The sequence below is a fragment of the Cricetulus griseus genome, chromosome 9, assembly GCF_003668045.3.
Source record: "Cricetulus griseus strain 17A/GY chromosome 9, alternate assembly CriGri-PICRH-1.0, whole genome shotgun sequence".
NCBI classification, from domain to species: Eukaryota; Metazoa; Chordata; class Mammalia; order Rodentia; family Cricetidae; genus Cricetulus; species Cricetulus griseus.
The window spans coordinates 5,740,789-5,762,112 of record NC_048602.1 but is presented as its reverse complement, the minus strand read 5'-3'; the positions used below and the strand labels follow the sequence as shown (position 1 = coordinate 5,762,112).

At 44.3% G+C, this 21,324-nt stretch overlaps 2 protein-coding genes across 2 annotated transcripts in view; one reads left to right on the top strand and one right to left on the bottom strand.

Moving 5' to 3' along the window:
* Positions 1-18,395, bottom strand: part of Znf566 (zinc finger protein 566) — a 34,081-nt gene extending 15,686 nt beyond the window's left edge. The window contains exons 1-2 of the mRNA XM_035449283.1: positions 18,237-18,395; positions 6,330-7,945 (exon numbers count right to left, since the gene is read on the bottom strand). Coding sequence (XP_035305174.1) covers positions 6,330-7,552 — 1,223 coding nt within the window. The 5' untranslated portion in view covers positions 7,553-7,945; positions 18,237-18,395. The remainder of the gene's footprint in view (positions 1-6,329; positions 7,946-18,236) is intronic.
* The window catches only part of LOC103161319 (zinc finger protein 383), a 326,635-nt gene that overhangs the window by 269,489 nt on the left and 35,822 nt on the right, over positions 1-21,324 (top strand). The window lies entirely within an intron of this gene.

Genomic DNA, 21,324 nt, shown 5'->3' with positions numbered 1-21,324 from the left:
CAAGCCAGAATGTAACTTTCAGATTCAGGAACATCTTCACCGAGGCAGAGTGGGGGCTCAGGGATAGTAGATAGTTCCAGGACAGTCTGGGGTTTGGGTTCCCCAAAGGTGGCCTCTTTAGCACCTTTATCTGCATAGTTGCTACCTTGAGTTTGGGAGCTTTTGCCTTTTTGATGTTCTGGCCAGTGAACTATGGCCAGTTTGGGTGGCATCTGGATGGCCTCTAGCAACTGGACAATTTCACATTAATTTTTTTTCCCTTTGAGGGGACCACGCCCCTCTGTTTATATATCTCACGTTAAATTTTGTCTTTCCCTCTGAGGTGACCACGCCCCGTTTATATAGCTGTCCATGAACTGAGACAAAGTGTGCCCACTGTGTGTGTAGATGCTCACCTTTTCTCCTTCAGCCTATCTTTAAAAAAAAAAAAAAACTGTCTTTTTATTTATTCTTTGTGTCCTTCTCATGCATCTCCATCCCACTCACTTTCCTGGCCCTTCGTATCTGCCCTCTGCCCTTGCTACCACCCCAAAAAATAAAATTTAAGAAAAATAAAGGGAAAATCTCCTCGTGGACGCTATAGTGTGACCCAGTGAGTCACACAGTAAACCCTTTTGCCCGTATGTCCTTATTTGCAAGTGTTCATTGTAAGAACACAACCTGGATGACCCTGCCCCCTAACGACAGGCTGGGCAAGCACAGGAAAACGTGTTACGTCACCCTCCACGCATTGTGGCCTCGGTGAGGACATGCGTGCGTGAAACCTCAGTGTGCACGTGCAGCCTTCCCTTTAAAAGGTCCAACATTCCCCTGCTCTCGCTCTCTCTCTCTCTCTCTCTCTCTCTCTCTCTCTCTCTGTCTCTCTCTCTCTCCTCTCTCTCTCTCTCTGGCTCCTCTTGGGTTGGCTGACAATCCAACCCCATCCTCCCCCCTCTTCTTGTAAATAAACTCCACGTGGGTTGTCCATCCGTAGTTTCCTTCCTTTATACCCACAGCTGCAGCATAAAAGAAAAATTCATTACAAAGAGTCATTGGTCTGGTTTGAGGCCTCTGGTTTCTGATGCACTATTGGTGCTCTTCAGCCCATCTTAAAGCCTGGGTGGATGTGGCCCTGGGCAAGGCTGGGGCCTAAATGAACTCCTTCTGGTCCATGACCATAGAGAGCCACCCCACACACATGTGGTTCCTTCCTAAATGGAGCTGTAGAAATTTGCATCTCTGGTGGTGAGAGGAGCTTCTGTCTGTCTGTCAGGTACCTTGGATGACATCCAGTGCCCTGTATCTGGCCCTGTATCAGTCCCATGCTACAGAGGCCATCTATTCTGCACTGATGTCTTTGGGGCTGCCATCAGAACCAGCAGCCAACCCTGAGTGGGGGAGTGTGGATCGGCAAAGTCCTGGCTACCCAGTGGCGTTAAGGGCGAGACAGAGACATCTTGTCATCTCGGGAGGGCTCTCAGTCAGTACTGGAGACCACTGTTTATTCAATCATTCTCTTGAATAGCTTTCCAAAAGTGGGGGTACGGGCAGAAGACATCTATTGTCATGTAGAGAGCTGATATCAAATATTTCCTTTAATGGTCCTTGAAGCACGACTCAAACCTTCCAGCTTGTCCCACTAGCCCCCAGGCACCAGCCTTCAGGGTATGTGTGGGCCCACCCAGGGCCTAGGTATATCGTTACACAAACTAAGAGACATTCTCCACCTTGGCCAGGCCATCCAGAGTTAACCAACCAGCATCTAAAAGACAATGGGAGATTCATGCTCCTGGAACTGAGCTTGAGGCCTGTATCAGAAATATCATATTCATATTGGGGCCCCCCGACAATGTAGCATCCCTGGGCAGTCATGGATGGGCTTTTCTGGGGGTTGTCATCCAGCAGCAGGGTGGCAGGATTGATGGCCAAGGATTTATCGAAGCTCAGTCTATCCTTATCTAAAAGAAGGGCTTGGTACTGAGTCAGATGGGCATTGGGACTTTCCCACTGTGTGGAACTGTTAAAATTAGAGTCTGTGAGTGTGTGTCAATCCCATAAAGTGAGAATAAGACCACTGCCACAAAATTTTGAGCCAAACATACAGTAAGCTTTATTAAATACTGCCCAGGTCAGTGGACACTAGCTAAGTCGATACCCAGGATTCCAAGAGTATGGCCCTAAATTACATTAGCCAGGAACTTATACAGGAAAAACCCACAAGGCTATGTACTTCCTGCCTTTGTCCAATCATGGGCAAGCAAACATCCCAACATAGATCCTTTCCTACGTACCTCTTACCTACATGTGATCAAGCACAGCCTATTCATTTGGGGCAACCAAGCTTGTTTACAGAAGTGAAAATACAAGGCTTGTTGTCTTACATAAACAATAGCTCCCAGCATCAGGAAGTTATCTTTCCTTGGGCAAGTGAGGTTTACGGCTTAGAGGCAATTTTGTTTTATAGATCTCTTAAGCAGTGTAATTTGAACTTAAAACACAACTTTAGCCATCACATTGGGCAGCTTCTTTTAAAGAGTTGCTGTGGCTGCAATGGCTCTTAAAGGGGCTATCAGGGGCTACATGATCTAGTCTCTATGAGATGCCAGCTGTCGGCCTTTTCCAGGGACCCAGGTCTGCGTCAGGACTCCTTGGCAATGCCCTTTCCTTCGCAGATATAAAAATGAAAAGGCTTGGAGACGTCAATGTGGGGCCTGTTCAAGTTCCTCAGTCCATTCCAAAGGGTGTTACCCAAGCGTTAGCAGAGTACAGGGTTTGGCAGTTTGAGCAAAGTCAAGGATCCAAAGACAACAATATCCAATAGCTCCCAGAAACTCCCTAACATGTTTCTTGGTAGTGGGAGCTGGGATTTGCATTAGGGGCACTTTGCCAGCCTGGGACAGCAGTCTTTCCCCTTATCTCAGTTCATATCCCAAGTAGCTAATCTAGAACAAGCAAATTTGGGGTTGCTTTTTTAGAAATTCTATAGCCTTAATGTGCTAGAGTTCCCCCAAAGGTCTTGGGTTCCCAAACAGTCCAAGTATTAATGTGGGGAGCCATACATCTTGGCATGAACCTTTAGGCCAAACTTGGCCGGCCACACAGTTATAGAACTGTCTTTTGATTATGTCTTCTACAAGCATGAGCTTTGTTCCAACCACAAGCTCAATTACCTAGGCAACCCTCCCTCATCCCACCAGCCCTGAACTTTTTACCCTGCCAACATCCTCCTTCTAAAGTTTTCTGACATCCTGCTTGAACTAACACCTGGCTCTTGGCCTCTTTCCCGCCCCCCTCCTCTGCTGACTATATAAGCTAGCCTAGAGAAAATAAAATTTGCCACTTGATCAGAATCCTGTCTTGTGGTCATTCTCTCCTTGTCTCTTGTCCCCATTCCCCTCCCTGGACATCTTGCCCTAGGTTGGCATCCCTCGGATTGGAACAACTACATATTAAAGCAAGGTTACCTCGGGGTACTTACTGAGGAAGAGACTTAAATCCTAATTGAGTGCTTCAATGAAGATGCTAGGAGAGGTTTTGAACCCTGGCATTCTGGTCCAGGTTAGCTGTCCCAATAGCTCCAGTTCAGGCTTGGCCCATTCAAATGAGAAGACAGCTGACTTAAGTTTAACAGGGGGATGGAGAAGAATGCATCTTTTAAGTAGTGGTCTATAGTCTTGAGTTCCAGGCTTTTGGATAGGCAACAAGGGGGTATTTCAGACTAAATGGCAAGGAGTAAGTATGGCTATTTCAAGGAGATGGTTGGTGTGGAACTTTATCCCTTCCTTGGCTTCCAAGATGATGCTTGACTTGAATGGGCACAGCCCCAGATGTTAGTTGCACCATGACAGGTGGCACGTTTGGCCATGCCAGCAGGATTGTTCTCTGCCTGGACTATAGGAATTTCCTGGGTCAGCATTTTTTTTCCCATTCCCTTTACTAGGAATGGCTGAAATTTTGGAGTAGATATTCCTCCCTTATTGGGCAGGTTATAGTTAAAGCCCATGTGCAACCTAGGAGAATCTCCTGAGAACAAGCCTGGAGCTTGTTCAGAAGGTCCTACCACTGGGAAAAAAAAAAAGGGTAGGGACAAAGAATAACTATAAAAGAACATGTCATAGTTTCTTGTCTGAGGTTTACAGTCCAGTCTAGCATAATGCCTGACACTTGTTATCCAAGACTGAGGCAGAACTGCTGTGAATTCAAAGCCAGCCTTGTCTATTTAGTTCCAGGACAGCTGGGCCGGGCTACAAAGACCTTGAGGGAAGGTCTTCCTTTATTATAGTCAGAAAACTGAAGACTGAAAGTTGATATGATATTCCACAGGCTTTTGGTTTTTCTTGCTGCAGTTAGTCATGGTAACATGACGCCACTCCCAAGTCCCAAGCCACCCACACCAAGGGACACAATCACCAATCTCTTGGCATGATCTAGAGCACTGAGGAATCCAGGCCCCATGCAAAAGGACCAAACCCACAGCAGAAAAGAGAGAAGAAGGAGGAGGAGGAGGAAGAGGAGGAGGAGGAGGAGGAGGAGGAGGAGGCAGCAGCAGCAGCAGCAGCAACCAGATCAGGGTACGACTTTTCCAAATTTTATTAGTCTGGGTCCAGTCGATGGACAGAAACTACACAGCAACACTTATTTTACTCAATAATGGCTCCAAAGCCCAAGAGTATGAATGCAGAAGTGAAGCCGCAGTTCCTTTACTGGAACCCATGTATGTTCTCAATAAGAATGGGGGAGAGTCATATACTGAGGTTACTATGCTGTGTAAAAAGTTGCTGTTAGACTTTTAGGGAGTTTATAAGCTTCAGCACAGGTATATATGTATATAGGAAAACCTAACACAGAGTTAAGTACTATACAGGACTTCAGATATCCACTAGGGGCCTTGGGATGTACCCCACACATATAATGGACTGTTTTAACAATGTTTCTCATCCACATCTACGTTTTTAAGAAAAATAGCACAGAATATATTTTGCCACAACATAGAGCCACCAATTGGTTACATTTATTTGGAATCTTTATTTTTAATGAAAAGTAGATATTTAGATATAAAACTGGAGTAGCATTTAATTTCTCTGCTTTGTCACATTTCATTTCTATAAAACTCCATTCTTACTATAACAGCAGCAGCCACTTTTTGGGAACTAAATACACATTCTCCCAATTCTAGCTGTAGAGAAAAGTGTTTCCCATAAGCAATGCTTAGTTAGACAAATGGATTTTACTCAAATTTACACAGGAATCATGACAATATATCCATCAATTCCATTGTCTCCATGCTGATTTTTTTCTTCTCCTTTTTTCCTTTCGTGTTAACATGGATGTAGCCTGCTGTGCTTAGCTGCTAGAGTATTCTACTGTATGACTTACATTTTATTCATCTGCTTCATAATCAGCAAACACCTGTGCCCGTTTTTGTTCCCATAATTGGTGCTGCAATGAACAGACCGACTGGTACATGACTCCCTAAGTAAGCCTATCAGTTTCTTGACAAGTACAAATGCTCAAGAGTGACAGCTGAGGGCTCTAGAATCTACAATCTCTCTCCTACTCAAGTCTCAGAAACCATCATCCTCTTAGAAATTTTATACAAAGCTTTGATTTCTGCAAAGACACTGGATTCCTAAGAAATACTTCAATAACTGAGGACATCAGAGGTCTGTTATTTTCCCCCAAAAGTTAATTATCCTGAGATTATGTTTTAAGTCATCCATGATTTCTGGCAGTATCAATTACCAATCCCCCATGAATTCATCCACGTTTCTAGATTCACTATTCTGTCCTGACCTCAACTTTATACAGCTCTACCAACAAAGACTTCTGAGCAGGCATGGAGCTGTACGCTTGCAATTGCAGCACTGGGAGACGGAGTAAGAGCATCACCAGAAGCCTGAGGCCAGCTTGGGCTACACAGTGAGTTTAAGGTCACCCTGGGCTATGTACATAGGGAGACTCTGTCCCAAAATGCCTTTTTGGGACAATGATTTTCACAAATTATCCAAATAGCAAAGCATATATCAAAAATATTTTTGCCTCTTAATTTCAAACCTTTATATTGCTCATATTATCTTGATATACTTGATAAGCTTTCTAAGACTCTGCTAACTGGACTCTTAAGTTCATTGAGAAGGGTCCTAAAATTAAAATACTGTTTGAGAGTCTGGGAAGTGTATAACATACTGTAATACATCTTACTAAATATCTTTCCTTGTACTTTCAGCTTTGAGTCCCTACGGAAGGACTTCCTACACTTGTATAAATTTAACGTAAGACGAATCTTCTGATATATTACTAACCATACATTCTGCTCAGGCGTTCCTAAATCTAAGGCGTTTATAGAGTTCTAGTGAATATGGATTTTCTGGTGTCTGATGTGGTGTGACTTCTGGCTGAAAGCTTTGCCACACTCACTGCACTGGTAAGGCTTCTCGCCAGTGTGGATCCTCATGTGCAAAGCAAGAGTTGAGAACTGAGAGAAGGCCTTCCCGCATTCACTGCAACCGTAGGGCTTCTCACCGGTGTGGCTCCTCAGGTGCACTGTAAGGGATGAACTCTGACAGAAGGCTTTCCCACAGATTTTACATTCGTACGGTTTATCGCCTGTATGAATCCGCACATGCACGATGAGTGACGTAATCCGGGAGAAGGCTTTCCCACATTTATTACATTCATAGGGCTTTTCACCCGTGTGGATATTGTGATGTTTGATGAGGTACTGCTTCTGCCTGAAAATCGTTCCGCACTCGTTACATTTATAGGGTTTCTCTCCAACGTGAATCTTCTCATGCTCAGTGAGGTTTGATTTGCCACTGAAGGCTTTCCCACACTCCTTGCACGTGTAAGGTTTCTCTCCAGTGTGACTTCTCTGGTGCCTGATGAGGCTTGACTTCTGAATGAAGGCCTTCCCGCATCCTTTACATTCATAAGGTTTCTCCCCAGTGTGGATCCTCTGGTGTATAATCAGGTTTTCCTTCTGGCTGAACGCCTTACCGCACTCATTACATTTAAAAGGTTTCTTTCCACTATGGATGTTCTGATGTTTAATGAGGTACTGCTTCTGGCTGAAGGCTCTTCCACACTGATTACATTCAAATGGCTTCTCTCCAGTATGAATTTTCTCATGTTCTTTGAGATATGATTTGCCATTAAAAGCTTTCCCACATTCCTTACATGCAAATGGTTTGTTTCCGGCGTTTGTCTGATTTTTGACAACGGGTGTCATCGGAATGGACGTTTTCTCCGAGTCACAGGGTTTCTCTTCGGTGTGTTGTTTCTGGTGGGAAAGGAAGTTACCTCTCTGGCTGAAGGCTTTTCCACATTTGCTATATCTACATGACTTCCTCCGTGCATGACTCCTCAAATGCAGGGTAAGTGATGAGACGCGGGAAAACGATTTGCCACATTCTGGACATTCATGGGACTTCTCCCCACTATGCGTTTTCTTGTGTTCTACAAAGGTTTGTTTGAGGCTAAAGGTTTCGCTACATTCATTACATTCATAAAGTTTCTCTCCAGGACTGAGTTCATCATGCAGAAGACCTGACTCAGGGTGAAGACTTTCCAACATTCCGTTCCGTACAAGGATTTTCTCCCTAGCATCTACTGAGCTAGGATGAAAGCTTTTCCGAATTCACAATAAACGCATACGAATTTCTTTTCAGTCTTAATTCACAAGAATCTAATGAAACTGAATTATAATGAGACTTTTACGTGAGTACAAGAAGAGACTGAAATACAGCACAGCCTTTATATTAATGGTTCTTTCTGACAGTTTCTCTCATTTTCATAAGTAAATTATGAATGTGGGCAAATTAACTTCAAATTTTCTTCAACTGAGTCTCATATACAATGTCTGTGCCCAGAGGAAATACTTTGTCTCCTAGCTTTTCCTAGGAGATGAGACAACTCACAAGTCTTTCATCCTGTGTCCTTCTCTGTGTATAAACTCCAGACACTGTTTCTGAAAGAGAACAACAAGTTACTAAAAGAATTAACAAGGGTAAAAATGTTGGTGTCTGGAATGTAGTAAGTATCCAATAAATTACCTTATCAATAAGATCCTTAACAACCTGTGAATTCTCTCATTTTTACTAAAAAAACTGCAGAAATGTGCTATTAAAAAAAGACTAAGTCACACATCTTAGGTCACTTTTGTAATTCCAGAACTTAGGCCACTGATACAGAGGACTGTCTTTTTTTTTTTTTTTTTTTTTTTTTTTTTGGTTTTTCGAGACAGGGTGTTCTTTGTGTAGCTTTGGAGCCTATCCTGGCACTCGCTCTGGAGACCAGGCTGGCCTCAAACTCACGGAGATCCACCTGCCTCTGCCTCCCAAGTGCTGGGATTAAAGGCGTGTGCCACCAACCCCCGGCGAGGACTGTCTTGAGTTTAGGGCCAACATAGATTGGAAAGTGAATTTCAGATCAGCCTGGCTACAGATGAGACTCTGCCTTAAAAACAAGGCACATGCCATTAATCCCAGCACTTGGGAGGCAGAAGCAGGCAGATCTCTGAATTTGACTACAGAGTGAGTTAGTTCCACGATGAGCCAGGGTTGGCTCAGGAAAGAGACAAAGGGGGGCAAAAATAAAACAAAAGACAAAAACAATTAAACTATTGAAGCCTAGTCTTTTCATGTGAAAGAAAGCACAAATACAGTAACATTTCCAGGTATGTGCAGCTTAAACTGCTTTCCAATGTAGTTTGCACATACTGTCAATAAGTAAAATAAGAGAAAACATAAAAGAATAGGCAAGCCTGGTGGCGCACACCTTTAATCCCAGCACTTGGGAGGCAGAGGCAGGTGGATCTCTGTAAGTTGGAGGCCAGCCTGGTCTACAAAGAGTTCCAGAACAGGCTCCAAAGATACAAAGAGAAACCCTGTCTCAAAAAACAAAACAAAACAAACAGTAGGCAACTATCAGGACACTTATGACTAGTAGTGCCTAGGATGACAGAGCAAAATAATATATATATATATATATATATATATATATTTCCTTTTTCTTTTTTGGTTTTTTCAAGACAGGGTTCCTCTGTGTAACAATCCTGGCTGTCCTGGAACTTGCTCTGTAGACCAGGCTGGCCTCAAACTCACAGAGATCTCCTGCCTCTGCCTCCCGAGTGCTGGGATTAAAGGCGTGCGCCACCAACACCCAGCCTAACAATATTTTTTTAATGTCATTTTCTAGAAATTTCATTAAAATGGTAATAAAAGGACTAAAAGCATGGAGGTAACACTTATGAAAACTAAACACCAGTGGGCATAAAGAACTTAGGAAACTAAAAGCTCAGAGAGCACTGACTAAAAACCCTATAAATAAGGGTATCAGGTAGAAACAAAATTAATCTGTGGCAGATCTAAACAAAAAGATTATAGAGTCAAATGGAGTGGTTCACGTATGTACTCTCAACACTTGGGAGGCAAGGGCAGAAGGACTGCTTTAAGTGTAAATGCCAGCCCATGTCCAAACTTAGATTGAGCTAACTTCCAGGTAGCCTAAACTACAGACTGAGACCTCCTGTCAAGAAATTATAACTAAACAAAAACAAATCATAGCTAGAGTTCTATAATTTGGGAATAGTAGATGTTTATAAATTAAATGTAAATGAATAGCTGATACCTCCAACTCTTTTTATTTGTTCAGTGTTTTAAAGACTTAAGTTTTATTTATGTGTTTTTGTGTAGGTGGGCGTATGTGCACACCAGTACCTTCAGAGGTCACAAGCACCAAATCCCCGGAAGCTACTTACAGGCTTTGTGAGCAACCCAGTGAGGGTGCTGGGAACTGAACTCAGGTTTGATGGGAGAGGTCCTTCTGTGTATATGATTGTCTTATTGGCCAACAGGGAAGCAAGATAGGTGGGACCAGGAGTCAAGGAAGATTCTGGGAAATGTAGTAAAAGAAGTCACCGTGTGATCCCAGGAAGAGAGGACGCATGAGTCCAGCGTCCTCGCTAAGGTTAAGTCCTTATAAAAATATATAGATTAATAGTTATGGTTAACACTTAAGACGGAGCTAGCAAATAAGAAATCCTAGTCATTGGCCAATAGCATTGTAACTAATGTAAGTCTCTGTGTGTCATTTGGGGGCCCTGAAGCGGCAGCAGAACTCAGGCAGCTGACAGAAAGAGTTATCATTACACAGGTTCCATGAAAGAGCAATACATGCTCTTAATAGCTGCCAAGGTTCTTTTTGAGGGTCTCGGGTGAGCCAGGATAGTCCTGAAAGCATCATGTAACTGAGGACGACTTACAGCGTCCACTCCCCCTGCCTCTTCAAGGCATGCGCACGATTTGCACGGCACCGGGATCAAAGGCAGGACTCCGAAGGCGCATGATAAGCAAGGAACCCACAAACAGAGCTGCGTCCCCACTGCTGTAATGAAGCTCTTGTCAGTGGAAAGACTTGGAAGTAATTATCATGAGAACGTTTCCTAGCACTCTGGCGATTGTGTTTGGGAGATTCCAACCTTAAGGTCAGTCCTGTGGTGGTTAGAATGAGAATGGCCCATGTATTTGAATGCTTCGTCACTCAGCCAGTGGCACTGTTTGAGAAGGATTAGGGGGTGTGGCCTTGCTGGGGAGGAGTGGGACTGGGAGTGGGCTCTGAGGTTTCAAAAGCCCCACACCAGGTCCAGTGTCACTCTCCCTGCTTGCAGATCAGAATGCAGCTCTCACTAACTGCTCCAGCACCATGAGTGCCACATGCTTCCACCATGCCCTGACAGGAGAATAATGCACTAACCCTCGAAAGCTGTAAGTAAGCCCCCAACTAAATTCGTTTCTAAAGCTGCCCTGGTCATGATGCCTCTTCGTAGCAATACAACAGTGACTAAGATAAGCCCCTCCCACTGCATTTAAACAAACACTGTAGCTAATATTATAAAAAGCTAAAAGAAAAAAAAAACGGTGCTACATATGTTTAAGATTGTAATAAATTAGGGCCAAATGAGACAGATCTGTTGGTAAATTGTTTTTGCTCAGACTTGATATCCAGACTTTGGGCCCCAGAATGCTGAGGAAGGTTTGTGTTCTGACCTCCATGCATACCATGGAAGTGTCCCTGTATGCACACACTAACAATAATAATAAATAAAACTAATACTTTTTTCAAAAAGATTTAGTAGATTGGCAAAAAAAAAAAGTCAAGAAGTAGGAAGGATAGAAGGAATACCATGGAAGTGTCCCTGTATACACACACACACCAATAATAATAAATAAAACTATTTTTTCCCAAAAAGATTAAATAGGTTGGCAAAAAAGTCAAGAAATAAGTAGTGCTGGGCAGTAGTGACAGACGCCTTTAATCCCAGCACTCGGGAGGCAGAGGCAGGCGGATCTCTGTGAGTTGGAGGCCAGCCTGGTCTACAGAGCAAGTGCCAGGACAGGCTCCAAAGCTACAGAAAAACCCTGTATCCAAAAAAAAAAAAAAAAAAGAAGGAAAGAAAGAAAGAAAAAAGAAAGAAAAGAAACAAACAAAAAGAAATAAGTAGGAATGATGGAAGGAAGAAAGGGTTGTAGAGTAATGGCTGGAAAATTAGTGTATCAGTAGTAGACTCTAGTAGGTCTAAAAAGTATTAAAAGAGTTGTAGAAAACATTATGAAAACCAATGAGAAATAATTGAACAGAATAAAGAAAGCTGCTCAGGATTCTGCATTGACTCAACACAAGAACAGGCTCATCAAATACCAGAAATCCCATTCACAAAGAGCCACACTACATAAAGCACATTCTGGTAAAAGTTGTAGTGGAAGTCAAAAGGAAAGGAAACAAGGAGACAAGAACTCATTTGTGGTGTTTATGGAGCCAGGGCACATGGACAGCTTGTGCGTGGAAGTCAGAAGACAACTTGCAGGAGTCAGTTCTCTCCTTCTGACACACGGGTTTCAGAGATCAAACTCTGTGACGGGTGCTTTACCCACGAAGCCATCTCACTGGCCCATAGGGTGCACATGAATATATTAGGCACACACTCATACCCATAAAATAAACAGAACTTTGAAAAACAGGGGGGCCCTGATATAACTTCTACCAGGAAGCAGAAACATGGGCACTATGGGTTCTGGGAATAACGTTTCCACATCTTTAGCTAATAGTTAAAATAAAGCAATCAAAAATAGGCAAAACAGTTTTAATAAGCATAAACAGATACATTAAGTAAGTTTGACGTGGCCAGGTGTAGTGTCATACATTCTTCATCCCAGTACTCAAGAGGCAGAGGTAGGCAGATCTCTGAGTTAGAGGCCAGCCTGAGCAACACAAGGAATTGGAGGGCAGCAGGGGATACAAAGTGAAACCCTGCTCAGCAACAATAAAAATATAGAATAATTCCAAGTGAGAAAAGACTGAGCAAAAATAGTTGGCTACAGAGTCATCCTTAGACACCCACAGGGGATTAGCTCTGAGACGCTTGTGTAAAACGGCATATTTGCAAGCCATCTATGGATATCCTCTCAGATAGTTACGTCATTTTTAGGTTACATGTGATACCTAACACAATAGCAATGCTATGCAAATCGTTGCCATTCTGTGTTGGTCAGGGAGCTATAATAAGGAAAAATATCTACGTGCTCAGTAGGGATGTAATGTTTTGTCTGTCTTAACGTGTTTGTGTGTGTATATGCATACGAGTGCAGGTGCCTACGGAGGTTAGGGTTGGAGATACAGTAACAACCAATAAAATGAAAGCTGAAATGAAGAAGAGGGAAGCACTGAAGTCAGCTGAGCAACCAATCCTATAGACGAGGAGGAAAGGAAAGCAGAGGATCAGGAAGACTGGCCCTCCAAATGGGACACAGCTGCTTAAAAAAATGAACTACAAATCCCTCCGTGGTCGTGAACCCTCACTGCACCTAAAGCACACGGAGGCATTTTGTAAGGTTTCCACTCACCTGCAGATTTACACTTCTCAATCGCCCACTGTTTTTGTTGGAACTGTAGGCTTTAAACTTGCAACGAGAAAAGCCATTCAGGACTCTGATACTATCTCTGGGAATAAAGACAGCAGCCAAGTCAGGCTGAGGCCTCAGAACTCATGAGAGGTTTCAAGGGTAGGGTGGCTTCTGCTCCGGGGGTACACAAGGATGCTGGCCTGCGCAAACAACCAAGTGGCATGAGTATGGGAGCCTCAGTGCTCTCGTGCGCAAACACAGGGAAAGAGCATTTGTACTTTACATTCAGGCTAAACCCAGAATCTACTTAAAATTAAAATGTACTTCAGATGTGGGTATTTCCACTTCAGAATTTAAGTATACAGACAAACTATGACACCGACTTTTCTGAGTATGCCCACATTGCCATCTGAACATGACCTTTGGGCAGAAGTCACAGGTGGCCTTGCTTCCAACTGAAGTCAAGCTGCTGTCTTATTGCCCCCTCCACATTTTTAAAGCTGGGTGTGGTAGCATGTGTTTCCAGTACTAGCAACTTGGAAACTGGGGTAGAAGATGGAGAGTTTGAGGACAGACTTGGCTACCTGTCTCAAAAAGAGCAGACCAAAGGCCAGAGAAATGGCTCGGTGATTAAGGTTTCTGTAACAGCAAGCGTGAAGATAGGTGTTTGTATCCCTGGAATCCATATAAGTGCCAGGTGAGTGGGACAGCTTGCCTGTAATTCCAGCCTCAGAGGGCAGAGAGTGAACCCCAAGAGCAAGTTGGCTAGCGTTACTAGCCATATCCATGAGCTCTGAGTGAGAATGAGACCCTCTCTTAATAAGTAAGGTGGAAAACAGATGGAGGGCGATTCCTAACGTGAGTGTAAGACCCACCCACATGCACACTCATGAGCAATGCACCTCCACCCACCTACATGAAAAACACGTGCACAACACACACACACACACAAACACACACACACACACACACACCTGGAAAAGAAAAGAAAGAGAATATAAACTGGTACAGGCACTCAGGAGACAGAGGCGGGAGGATCACAAGCTCAAGGGCATCCTCAGCTACACACTGAGTTCCAGCCTGTGCTACATGAAAACCTGTCCCTAAGAAATTAAAGAGGAGCTGGGAGTAGGGGCACACACTTTTAATCCTAGCACTCAGGAGGCGGAGGCAGGTGCATTTCTATAAATTTGAAGCCCGGGTGGTTATCACAGTGAGTTCCAGGACAGCCAGAACTATAGAGTGAGACCCTATCTTGAAAAAAAAAAAAAAAAAAAAACCTCCCCCCAAAAAAGGGGGCTGGGAAGATGGCTCACTAGTTAAGAGCACTGGCTGTTTCTCCGGAGGACCCAGGTTCAGTTCCCAGCACCCACAGGGCAGCTCACCACTGTATGTAACTCTAATTCTAGAAGACCCAACGTCCTCTTCTGGTCTCAGTGAGCACTGTATGCATGTGGTACATAGACATACATGCAGGCAAAGCACCCATATGTTTAACATGTGTTACATTCTTTGATGCTGGGGAATATTTGTTTAATGATGCAAAGATGTTTTGCATTCTTTAAAAAAAAAAATTTCTTTATTATGTATTGTGTTCTGCCTGCATGCCAGAAGAGGGCACCAGATCTCATTACAGATGGCTGTGAGCCACCATGTGGTTGCTGGGAATTGAACTCAGGTCCTCTGGAAGAGCAGCCGGTACCCTCAGCCACTGAGCCATCTCTCCAGCCCGTGTTGCATTCTTTTATGTTACCTGTGTTTAACTCCGTGAAGCTGTGTTACTTTGCCTGCCTAAAACACCTGAGTGGTCTAATAAAGAGCTAAACAGCCAATAGCTAGGCAGGAGAGGGATAGGTGGGGCTGACTGGCAAAAGAATAAATAGAAGGAGAGAGAAAAGGAGGAGAAGAGGAAGCCAGTGGTCAGCCACCCAGAAACACAACCAGCCACTGAGTAAGAAGAGAAGAAAGATATATATAGAATAAATAAAGTTAAAAAGCCCAGAGGCAGCCGGGCATTGGTGGCGCACGCCTTTAGTCCCAGCACTTGGGAGGCAGAGGCAGGAGGATCTCTGTGAGTTCAAGACCAGCCTGGTCTACAAGAGCTAGTTCCAGGACAGCCTCCAAAGCCACAGAGAAACCTTGTCTAAAAAAAAAAAAAAAAAAAAAAAGCCCAGAGGCAAAAGTAGATGGGATAATTTACATTAACAAAAGCTGGCTAGAAATAGGCCAAGTAAAGGCTGGGCATTCATAAGTAAGATTAGGTCTCCGTGTATTTATTTGGGAGCTGGGTGGCAGACCCCCAAAGAGTGAAAAAAGAAAAAACAACTACACTCATACACATAAAACGAAAATCAATTTTTACATCTCAGAAGGGGGGGCTGTGGATGGATGACCTTCCTCTGTGGAGGTGACTCAGTGGTTAAGACCCCTCTTGCAGGGGTCCCCCCAGGTTTGGATCCCAGAACCACATGGTGGTTCACAACCATCTGTAATTCCAGATGAAGAGTATCTGACACATACTGACTTCCAAAAGATACCAGAAATGCATGTGGCATTCATATATACAGCCAGGCAAAATATCCAAACAGAGGGTAAAAAAAAAAAAAAAAAAGAAAGAAAAGAATACATACCCGAGGGCTTTGCCTTGAAAAGGTCATGGGTTCAACCCCAACAAGGGCTAAAGCAAAACAAAAACATGTTTTGTTTTCTTTTAAAAGTCATCAACCATGAACAGCGCAAACAAAATATATAGGAAATTATTTGGATAATACTAACAACTCAGTTCTTAAAACCTTTGGGTCTGATATTTTACCTAGGTTCGGTTACTCTTGGAGAAATTAAATGTAGTTTAGGGTCCTGTGATTATATGCATATCCTGTATTTAGCAAACATTTATCTACCCTGTGCTATGAAGAAATCTGCTTGTAGTGGGGTGTGGCAGTGCAAGGGCCCAGCTTACTCTCTTACTTAGAAATGTGTAAGCCATAGCGGTGCTGTGCTGTGAATTACTGGGGCAGGTACTACACCAGGGGGAAAGGAAGGGAGGCCACTTTCCAGAAGTGGTCATGAGGATGACACTCGTGGACATAGAGAGTTGGTGCTCTTGGCGAGGCATGGTGATACACTCTGAGTTCCAGGACAGCCAGGGCTACTTAGAGACCTTGTCTCAAATTTTAAAAAAAGGTTGAAGCTCTTCAGAAACCTCCAAACACAGCCAATCACTAGACCACTGGACATACGGGTTAAAAACTTAGAGCCCCAGCCTGCACAAGAGGACACTTGCCTCATGCCATTGAGCTGGGGCAGGCAGAACTCACACCAAATGCAGCCTAAGCTTTCTAGCCTTAGCCTACAAGAGGACTCCAGCAATCCCTGCCTCCCCGCACCAACCAGGCGGTGCCAGGTGGCTGGGCGCTATTATAATCTCTCTGCGATGAGGCAGACAGTCCTGCTCATCACCAAGACAGACTGAGCAGGACAAGAAGACCCCCACACAGGCCCGGGACAGTCTGTCCTGAGCTCCTAAGAGAAGGCAATGGCCCTACCCGGCACCTTACGGCACCAGACAGATGGGCATTATTACTATGGTGAGCAAATGTACGGTGTGGTATGGGAGAAAGAGACAGACAGAATGGCTCATGTCCTGAGGACAGAGGCATATCTCAAGAGGCAAGAGGAGGGAGGAGCAGGCAGAGGTGGGTGGCCTGACCGCCACCCGGGACCATGGTGACTGCTGGGGTCCACGTCTGGGGTCCCTGGCTCTGATGCAGCCGAGGTCTCTTTTAATGTCTGTGACTCCTGATACCACCAAAGGCAGAGAGGATAGGGCTGTACAGAGTTGGTCCCAACCCTCACTGGCTGCAACACTAGGGAGAATTGGAGCCGCCCCTCACCAGCTGAAGCACTCAGGAAAGTGGGCCCTGCTCCTCACCTGGGCAGTGCAGGCCACACCGCTCTTGTCTGCCATGGGGTAGAAAGGTCAAGGGAAAGATGCCCTCTGCCCCTTAGCCCTGCCACCAGGGCTACGAGTTGGTCCATCCCAACATCTGACCCATCTATGGTCTGCTGAAGCACACGTAGGGGTCGGTCCTACAGACCCAAAGCTGCAGTATCTCCACGACACAGGGCAATAACAGGATACCCAAGAGGAGTCTCAGTGAGGGTCCAGTATCAATAGTGGAGCAGAAACCAGAGGTCTCGAACCAGACCGATGACTCTCGGCAATGAACACTTGCAAGTATAGATATAAGGACAAAAGGATTTAGTGCATGACTGTGTCACAGACAGCTTCCATAAGGAGATTTTTCCGTTTTTTTAATCCTTTGTTTTTCTCTTAAATTTTATTCTGGGGGGGTGTACAAGAGCAAAGGGTGGATATGAAGGGACAGGAAAGGAACAGGATGGAGACGCTGATGCTAAAGACACAAAAAATAAAGTTAAAAAGAAAACCTAAAAAAGTCTCCTTAAAAATGGACCTGTTTGGGCTGGAGAGATGTCTCAGAGGTTAAGAGCACCAACTGCTCTTCCAGAGGTCCTGAGTTCAATTCCCAGCAACCACATGGTGGCTCAAAACCATCCGTAATGAGATCTGGTGCCCTCTTCTGGTGTGCAGATATACATGGAAGCAGAATGTTGTATACATAATAAATAAATAAAATCTTTAAAAAAAAGAAAAAGAAAAAAAAAGAATCTTTAAGTGCTAAGTAGCTAACTGCCTCTCTAATTCTATTCCATCTGTAGTAGTGGAAAGTACCTTCTAAGGGCTATTCCGTAAATTCAAGGGCTACTCAAAAACAGCTCAACCCAAGTTTCTCCAAGTACTAAGTTAATGCCTACTGATGTGTAGCCACCCAATAGCAAGTTTTTGAAAAACTTCGTTACAAAAGGGGGAGGAGGAGAGGAGGAGGAGGAGAAGGAGAAGGAGAAGGAGTCCTCTAATGACTTGTTTCAATAAAAAAAAAATCACTTTTAAAATCACTCGATTTTTTCTTTTCCCTTTCCTGTTTTTCCAGAAAACCGCGTTTTTATTTATTTATTTATTTTAATGCGACAACTATTAGACAATCATTCGTGTATTCCCAAACTTGAAACCAGTTTCTCGCCAACTGGAAACCAACTAAAACACACGCTCCCCACACGTAGGCTCGCCCCACGCCCCCCCCCCCGCGCTTTCTGCCTCCCCCACCCCCCACCCCTCCCCACCGCACACAAGTCCTCTGCTCCGCTGTCACCGCAGGCGAGCCTCACCCCTGCGGGCGCCCTCGCGGCAGCACGAGCACTAAACCGCCCCCCACAGCTTCTTTAGCTCGATGCGGCCCGGGATAACCGCGGCCCTGCGGACCCCCAAATCAAACTCACCAGCGGACAAAGGCGACGATGGCGAGCCACGAAGCCTGCGCCTGCGCACTCCTGCTAGCGCGCCCAGAGGCCTCTTTCCACGCACTCTTTTTCCCACTGCGGACTACATTTCCCAAGAGTCTCTTGGAGGGGGATCGGAGTCCATTTTTCCCAGCCGCTGGCAGAGGAGTTAGAGGGCGGGACTCAGATACTGCCGCTTTTATTCTGTTACCAGAAAGGAGAGGGGCGTGCCAAGGTGCAAAATAAGCGCGGTTCAAACTCACCGAATGGGCTCTACGCGCCTCCAGGGCAAAATTACGATTAATGCGCAGCCCTCTCGGTTTGACGGAGGCGGGAGCCATCTTGGTGACGTGGCTAGGCGAAACTACATTTCCCAGAAGGTACCGCGCGCTCCCAGTCGCTATCTGCTTGTAGTTAGTAGCCCTGTAGAGCTGTGCCAGCGTCTAGTGTTAACTTTAAACCTTTCACTACAGTTTCACAAACTGACGCCAGGCGGTAAGGGCTTGTTGTTGTTGTTTTTGGTTTTTGTTTTCCAGACAGGGTTCCTCTGTATTGTTTTGGAGGCTGTCCTGGAACTCACTCTGTAGACCAGGCTGGTCTCGAACTCACGGAGATCCGCCTGCCTCTGCCTCCCCAGTGCTGGGATTAAAGGCGTGCGCCACCAATGCCCACTACACCAGGCCGTAATTGACACTGAAAATTGGGTTCAGGCGAAACAGTCAGGAGAAGGAGCTGTTGTGAAATTGTGATTTTTGTTAACCGTATGTCCTGGGGTTGCGGATAGGGATTGTGACTGGGAAATCCTGTTGAGTATTGGTTAATGTATAGCCTTAGATTAGGTCTCAAACCCAGGACAACTGGCTAAGTGAGGTGCCTGTTAACCTTTCAAAGCAGGTGGTGCCCCAGTACCTGCTGTTAGAGATATCCTGGCAGTCCAGAGCCAAGGAACGACACACAACAAACCTCACTTGAGATTTAACTGAAAAGGCAGCGAGATGTCTCTGTCAATTCTGGGGTTTGTATATCAATCTGTGGATTTTGATGGAGTTGAAGACAGATAGTTCTGATTATGGTTTTCCTTAGTTATGATAAAAGGTAAGTTACATATGAGACGATAGACTCACAAAGATAGGATAGATGATAGGATGTTTTCTATAATTCTTGCTGAATGTTAATGGACTAAATATTGTTAATTATAGTTCTTAGTCGATAACTGTTTTTGCTATATATAATTTTACTATGTTTACGTTAAAACCCTTCTTTTTGTTTAGACAGAAAAGACGAGATGGGGCTGGAGAGACGGCTCAGAGGTTAAGAGCACTGGCTGCTCTTCCAGAGGATCTGAGTTCAATTCCCAGCAGCCACATGGTGGCTCACAACCATCTGTAATGAGATCTGGTGCCCTCTTCTGGTGTGCAAGCATGCATGCAGATAACTATATACATAATAAATAAATAAAATCTTTAAAAAGAAAGAAAAGAGGAGATGATGGGGAGTGTCCTGTGTATATGTTTGTCTTATTAGTTTATGAATGAAGCATTGTTGGTCAAGAGGGAAGCAAGATAGGTGGGGCTAGGAGACAAGGAGGATTCTGGGAAGTGTAGGCAAAGAGGAGTCATCATGTGATCCCAAGAAGTGACATAGCTGGGCAGAAACTGCCACTAGCTAACCATAGAGGTCTGGGGGGGTCTGTACAGACAGGCAGGAAGTGACGTAGCTGGCCTGAATCAGAATATAAGCAGGGACAAACGGGAAATCGCTCTCTTCTCTTCTCTGCAAAGATGCTAAGCAATCACAATGCAGCAGGCAAAGGAATTGCAGGTCCAGCTTTTCCCAGTAAGATAAAACCATTTGGAAATACTTAGATTTATAGAAATGGGTTAATAATTAAGTCAGAGCTAGCCAATAAGAAACCTTAGCCAACGGCCAACAGATTTATAATTAATGTAAGTCTTTGTGTGCTTATTTGGGGGCTCCAAGGGTGGTGGAGGACATACAGGGACAGAAACATTCACGTCACAGTAGTGGTTATAAAGTATCAGTAAAGTTTCAAAATTACAAAAATATGAAATATCCTAATAAAATAGGTAACGATAGACCCAGTCTCTCTGTGTAAATGATGAAATTCAATTATAATTGGTGTATTATGTACATCAAAATATCTGATGGGAAGAGGGCTCTACTGATGCTCATGTAAAACGTCAAAGGCTACGTAAATTCTAGGAAGGGAAACATACCAATTTAAAACTTTAAATCTGGAGTGGGAGAGATGGAACAGCAGTTGAGCAATGACTGCTCTTGCAGAGAATCCAGGTTTGGTTCCCAGGACACACTTGGTGACTCACAACCACCTCTAACTCCAGTTTCAGGGGATTCATGTGAAACATACGATTTTATATATTTATTTATTTATTTTGTTTTTTGAGACAAGGTTTCTTGTGTAGCTTTGGAGCCTGTCCTGGAACTCGCTCTATAGACCAGACTGGCTTCGAACTCACAGAGATCCACCTGCCTCTGCCACCCGAGTGCTGGGATTAAAGGCGTGCACCACCAACACCGGCTGAAACATACGATTTGAAATGAAGGCATTCCTACATACACATAAAAATGTCCTTACATTTTAAGTCAAAGCCGAGCATGTGCTATGTCGTCCATACTAGCCTCCAAGTTGAAATCCTGCCTATAGATATGTACTGGCACTCTATGATTGGACTGATACATCTTTTTTTAAGATTTTATTTATTTAGTATACAACACTCTGCTTCCATGTATCTCTGCACACCAGAAGAGGGCACCAGATCTCATAAGGGATGGTTGTGAGCCACCATGTGGGTGCTGGGAATTGAACTCAGGACCTCTGGAAGAGCAGCCAGTGCTCTTAACCTCTGAGCCATCTCTCCAGTCCCAGACTGATAGATCTTTAAGGTCCAATTTTATTTTATATGTGTGCATGTCCTAGGTGCATATATGTCTGTATACATGTCTTAGTGTTCCTATTGCTGTGAAGAGATACAGTGACCAAGACAACACTTTTTAATTAGAGGGACTCATTTACAGGCCAGAAGTTTTAGTTCATCATCATCATCAT